The 6167-nt window shown below is 54.7% G+C and overlaps 1 protein-coding gene across 1 annotated transcript in view; it reads right to left on the minus strand.

The window, feature by feature from the left end:
• Window positions 1-6167, minus strand: part of PPP6R2 (protein phosphatase 6 regulatory subunit 2) — a 30153-nt gene that overhangs the window by 22420 nt on the left and 1566 nt on the right. The window contains exons 2-5 of the mRNA XM_017838884.1: window positions 4376-4562; window positions 3623-3760; window positions 2380-2445; window positions 1343-1455 (exon numbers count right to left, since the gene is read on the minus strand). Of these exons, the coding sequence (XP_017694373.1) occupies window positions 1343-1455; window positions 2380-2445; window positions 3623-3760; window positions 4376-4562 (504 nt within the window). The remainder of the gene's footprint in view (window positions 1-1342; window positions 1456-2379; window positions 2446-3622; window positions 3761-4375; window positions 4563-6167) is intronic.

Here is a 6167-nt window from a genome sequence, read left to right on the forward strand (position 1 = left end):
TGCCCCTGGATCCCTGGAATTGTCCAAGGCCAGGTTAGACGGGGCTTGGAGCAACCTGTGCTGGTGGAAGGTGTCCCTGCCCATGGTAGGGAAATGATCTGTAAGGTCCCTGCCCACCCAAACCATCCTGGGACTCCATGAAAATCCAACCCTGTGCTATTTTGCCAGGACAGGATTATGTCCATGGCACAAAGATCTGCCCCATTCCTGCAGGTGCAGCAAAGGAAACGAAGCATTTAAGGAAGAGCAGCAGGTCCTGGCAGGGGCAGAGCTCCATGTCAAGCCCAGAAAGGTCCTGGTGGCTTCCCAGTGCTTGTGTGCAGCAGGATCCACATCCCATTCCCACCCACCCACACTGGCTCCTGTGCAGGGATGCCCTCACAGTCCTGTAGGAACTGAGAGCTCTGAATCAGGACAAAACACCAGCACTGTCACAGGGACTGAGGAGCTCTGGGTGGACACAAACACGTCCAGGGGGAGTTTGAAGCCCCAGCTGCAGCTGCTCTGCTGTTCGTTGCACGGCTCCTTTCAGCCCTTTCCTGTCACAATGTCCCCTCCAGGCCTGGGACAGCCTGGTTTTGGTTTCAATCTCATGGAGAATCTCCAGGAAAATTTTAGGTTTGAAGCAAATACAAGAAGCAGAAAACATGGTACATAAATAATTTAAATGTACGTTACAAAGAGCAAAGAAACAACGCCAGGGGAATGGAGTGAGGCGGGGAAACCAACGTTTGTGGTACACGGCTCACACTGGATGTTATCTGGGATATCACAGTTATGGAATGCTCTGGGTGGGAAGGGACCTCACAGACACCCAGTGCCACCCCTGCCATGGACAGGGACACCTTCCACCAGCCCAGGTTGCTCCAAGCCCTGTCCAACCTGGCCTTGGACACTTCCAGGGATCCAGGGGCAGCCACAGCTTCTCTGGGCAACCTGGGCCAGGGCCTGCCCACCCTCCCAGTCAGCAATTCCTTCCCAATATCCAACCTAAATTTCCCCTCTTTCAGTTTGAACCCATTCCCCCTTGTCCTGGCATTCCAGTTCCTGATGGAGTCCCTTTCAGACCCTGAAGGTGCTGTGAGGTCTCTCACAACCTGCTGCTCTCCAGGCTGAACACCCCAACTCTCCCAGCCTCAAATCCCTTGGGTTTTGCCTCATATTGCACCCAGCCAGGAATTCTGGGCTCCCTGACCCCCCTCTCCTGCCTTTAGAGGGAGCCACAAAGCCCCACACCCCAAGAGGGGTCAGAGCACACCCCTGGCTGGCACAGGAGCTGTGCCCAGGCCGGACACCGCCCGTGTGCCCGGAGCGATCCCGGAGGGAACAGCCGGGTACTCACGATTCCAGTGCTGTGAGAAGGGGATCCGGCTCTGGGGTGTCCTGGAGCTGCGTGCTCTGGTCCCTGCTCAGCCTGATGATGTCACACAGGGTCTGGGAAGCGTTGGATTGCCTCTGGAACAAGGACACGGAGCAGGGTCAGGGGAAACGGAACTGAGCTGGGAGTGCAACAACACGGGTCAGTCCCAGCTCTTCCCACCACACTGAAGGTGACTCCTCTGTTAGGTACAACCTTGATCAGAACATTAACACAACACAGAACTGAAGAGGAGATTGGCCTGAACTTAACCATTAACTGCAGGTCAGGAGCTGAAATGAAGGTTCTTTTTCATCTCCCTCCTCAACTCCATCAACCTGCACATTCCCAACACGGGCATTTCATTTTTCCTGCTCCCTGCTCAGGTTTCCCGCCTGAAGAAAAAGAAATGCTTTGATAAAACCCTTTACAACTTAATTACTGTGGATTCAAAGGCTTTGCAGGGTACTTTGAGGGATTAATCCTCTCGTTCTGGCCATCAATCAAAGCCTCTCTGGAGCTGCTGACAGCTCTGCTCCGGCACACACATCCAGCAGGCACTGCCCAGCTTTCCTCCCCCAGGTGTAACTTTGGCTGGGATGAGCTGAGGGAATCAGGGTTGGCACTGCCACTTTTTCAGGGCTCGGAGAACTCATCTTGCAGATTTTAGGGTTGAATTCCTGTTTATGGGCTAAAAGACGTGAGAATGGCACAACTTGGTCAATTTGAAAAGATTTTCAATGAACAGCAGGTTCCTACTGAAAGCCAGTGAAGTTCCCGTTGTCTGCAGGTTTGAGATGAACTGATGCAGCAGCAAAATGAACCGAGGAATTGGGAGTAAAAACCAGATTAAAACCACAACAAAGGGCTTTGGTGCTGAGCAAGCAGAGGACAGGACACCCTGAGGTCGTCCCTCAGCTCCTCCACAGGTCACCAGGACATCTCCAAAGGGACCTGGGAGCCTCCTGGACGGACCCTGCAGGACCCACCACCCTCAGAGCCAAGACCCTGGTCACACTCACGTCCTCGTCCTGGCTGGAATGGATCAGCTCCACGAGTCTCTGGATAATCTTCGCTTCATTGAGCCACTGGAGGGAAAGAAAATCCTGGTTTGATTTCCCAGAACTCGCAACAAGAGGAGCTTTGAGAAGCTTTTCAGGCTTTTCAGGAAGGGGAAGCCCTTCCTCCTCTCTCCTAATCCCAGCCACAGGCAGGACCCAAATTCCCCGAGCGTGGACAAGGATAGATCCTGATTTCCACCCTGCTATGGAACTAAAACCTAAATAACTCTGGGAAACACGGAATGGACCAGGGACAAACAGTGTCTCCTCTGGGCAGCATCACCACACTGATCAACACATTCTTCTCCCCGCAGTTCCTCCTCTTCCTGCTGTTCCCACTCAGTAATTCCTGACCCTCCCAGATGCCACAACGCTGTTGTTGTGCCTCGATCTTGCCCTCGGTGCAAACCATCCCTTATCTCCCCTTCCCAGCCCAGTCAAACCAGGAATGTCACCTCAAAACACTCCCTTCCCCTTCTCCTTCCCCAGCCTCCCCTGCAAGCTCATCCTCATCCCCACCCAACTGTTCCAGGCCAACTGCTGGATGTGGCACCCCTCAGGATAACCAACCTAAAGCACTCCCAGCTGCTTTTGGAAGAACTCACTTAACACTAAGGAAAAGGAAAAAGACTTTGGAGGTTTCTGCAATGACAGAATCTCAGAACCACGGAATCACAGGATGGTTTGGTTTGGAATGGACTGTAAAGTTCATGGAATCATGGAATTGGTTGGGTTGGGCTGGGAGGGACCTCAAAGCTCATCCAGTGTCACCCCCTATCCACACCTCCCACCAGCCCAGGTTGCTCCAAGCCCTGCCCAGCCTGCCCTTGGAAACTTCCAGGGATCCAGGGGCAGCCACAGCTTCTCTGGGCAGCCTGTGCCAGGGCCTGCTCTCAGAATCAGCAACCCATAGGACTCTGGTTCCTCTCAGAGCCCCATTCCTGGCTGCAGAGCCCCAGGAGGGCAGTCCCAGCCCCAGAGGCACAGCCCAGGAGGGCAGTCCCAGCCCCAGCCCCAGAGGCACAGCCCAGGAGGGCAGTCCCAGTCCATCCCCAGCCCCAGTCCCAGTGGCACAGCCCAGCAGGGCAGCTCTGAAGGCCCGGTCCCAGTGGCACAGCCCCATCCGGCAGTGCCAGCCCATGCCCATGCCCATGCCCATGCCCATGCCATGCCATGCCACCCGGCAGTGCCAGCCCAGGCTCACGTTGAGCACGTCGTGCCGCAGCGCCGCGGGCTCCACGCAGCTGATGAGCCGCAGCAGCAGGTCCATCATGGCTGATGTGTCGATGTGCTTTAGCACCAGGCTGATGAATTTGTCCTTTTTCCTTAGAAAGGCAATCACCTGGAAGGAAAGGAGCCCCCATCAGCTGCCAGCACCACACACAACTCCCTGGGTTCACCTCCTCACCCCGACCCTGATCCCAAGGGTGATGAGGTTGGGAACTCTCCAGAGAACGGGACAATAACGTTCTTATCTCATGGCAGGACTAAATGAAATCTTTTTAGCCAGCTTTTGTCTCCTCTGCACCACAAGGAAGCCCAAGGCCACAGAGTAAGAGCATCAAGTGGAGCAGGAGAATTGTCCTTTTCTCACAGTCAACGACAGCCTTCATTTTAAAAACCAGTATTTAACTGGGATGTGCACGTTCCCAAATCCCTGCTCAGCCCATGCTTCCAGCACCCCTTTTATAGGGATGAGACTGAGGCTCTGATGACCCAAGGGTGCCTCAATATGCCTTAGTATAAAAATAAACCTTCGGCTGTGGCACCCCAAAGCTCTGGGAAGGTGTCTGCCTAAGCCAGCACCTCCCTCAAGTGAGGAATTCCAAGAACTGTTGGGAGCCCACATTTCAACTCCAGCCTCTAAGGCGACTGTGAGACCATCCCGAGCTCCCGGGGCAGCCCAGCCCCCGCCAGGAGATGACCTGTGCCCCGGCAGCACAGAGCCCAGCACTACCTGCTCCGTTTTCCGGGCAATGAGGTTCCCGATAGTCTTACTGAAGAAACTGGCAAGCAAAGGGTTCAGGGGAGGCTCGTGATCCAGGAAGTCGTAGAGGATGTTGAGCAGAGTCTCGTCCCCGCCCAGCTTGTCGTTGATCTGCTGCACGTCGGAGGTGAGCAGCTCGCAGGCCGTGTTGGGGTACCTGGAACACAGAGCGCAGACGCTGCAGCTCCAGAGGGAACTCCCCGGGAAACCTCCCCTTGGTGCGGCTCTTACTGAAGATGTTCTTCCCTGGGAGGGTGGGCAGGCCCTGGCACAGGCTGCCCAGAGGAGCTGTGGCTGCCCCTGGATCCCTGGCAGTGTCCAAGGCCAGGCTGGAGCAACCTGGGCTGGTGGAAGGTGTCCCTGCCCATGGCAGGGTGGGACTGGGTGGGCTTTAAGGTTCTTCCCACCCAAACCATCCCATGACTGATTCCTCTTGTGAGGATGTACTTTTACCTTCAGAGGATTATTTGTTTCTAATCAAACCAGGTTTCTACATCAGGGTCTTTTTCAATCTTTGCAACCCAAGCTCTTCTCCCACCATGAGCCACTAAAACATTCCCAGGCCAGCTGGAAGCTTTGCCCCCTTTCCCAGCACCATTCACTTCCCAACCAGGCTCCTTGTATTTATGTAGTTCCAGTCCTAAGAGTTCCAAAACCACCCCAAGCCCCTGGTGATGCTGTTTCTGTGCTCTTTGCTGCTCAGAGGACATTAAAGGTCAGGGCATTATGGTTGCCATACACGGGGATTCACAGCATCACATTTCTCAGAGCCCCCAAGGGGACACGGACACTCATTTCTCCTTCTTCTGGCTCATTGCTCCATGCAAAAGGCATCCACCACTCCTAAAAATCCGTGTGTGGTGCTTCTCTGTGCACAGGGGAGAAATGAAACCTCTCCTTGTCCCAGCACGTTCTGTTCCTGCAGCCCTCACACCCCCAGGTCCTGACCCATCACCTCACCCTTCCCATTCAGGCACCTCGTCCCAGTGTTGCTGCTTTCCAGGCACTCACCTCACCTGACACTCACCCTCTGTCCCCAGAGCACCCTCTGACACCCCTGGGAGTTGTGCTCTCCCCACCCCGTGCTCTCAGTAGGTTTTGGGGACACCCCCCAACATCACCAATTCATCCCAAACAGCCACGACAGCTCCAAGAGTTCACACTCTCCTTTCTTGCTCCAGGTCTCCCTCCAGGTGCTCAATTCCACACATTCTGCTTGGATGGTGCTTTACTGTGGAGTTTTCCTCTTTGCAGTTCCCTTTTCAGGAACTTCCAGCCCAGCCTCCCAAGAAGGAAGGACGTGATGATCCCCTTTCCCCAGCTCACACCATCCCGAGCCGCACGTCCTTCCAGACCTATCGAGTTTCTCCCCGTTCCACCTCACAAACTTTCACAACCTTTTCTGAAGAGCCAAAACTGGGATTCCATCTGGATTTAGACAGAGTCCATTCTTACTGCTTGGCCTTTATTTATTCCAAAAGCTTCCCAGCTTCTAACAAGCTCAAACCCTCTCTCCCCTCTCCTGTCCCTCCCCAGGCTCTGGAAATGCCTCTGTGCCTCGTCTGCCCCAGAGACTGAGGTGCTTCCAAAACTGCTCCATCAAGGTCAGCCACAGTGACCCAGAGGAATTTGCTCCTTGAAACCTCTGTCTCTGTCCCCACCTCCCCTGTTTCATTACAATCATGGAATCATGGAATGGTTTGGGTGGGAAGGGACCTTAAAGCCCATCCAGTGCCACCCCTGCCATGGGCAGGGACACCTT

The sequence above is a fragment of the Lepidothrix coronata genome, unplaced genomic scaffold (genome assembly GCF_001604755.1).
Source record: "Lepidothrix coronata isolate B3197 unplaced genomic scaffold, Lepidothrix_coronata-1.0 Scaffold366, whole genome shotgun sequence".
NCBI classification, from domain to species: Eukaryota; Metazoa; Chordata; class Aves; order Passeriformes; family Pipridae; genus Lepidothrix; species Lepidothrix coronata.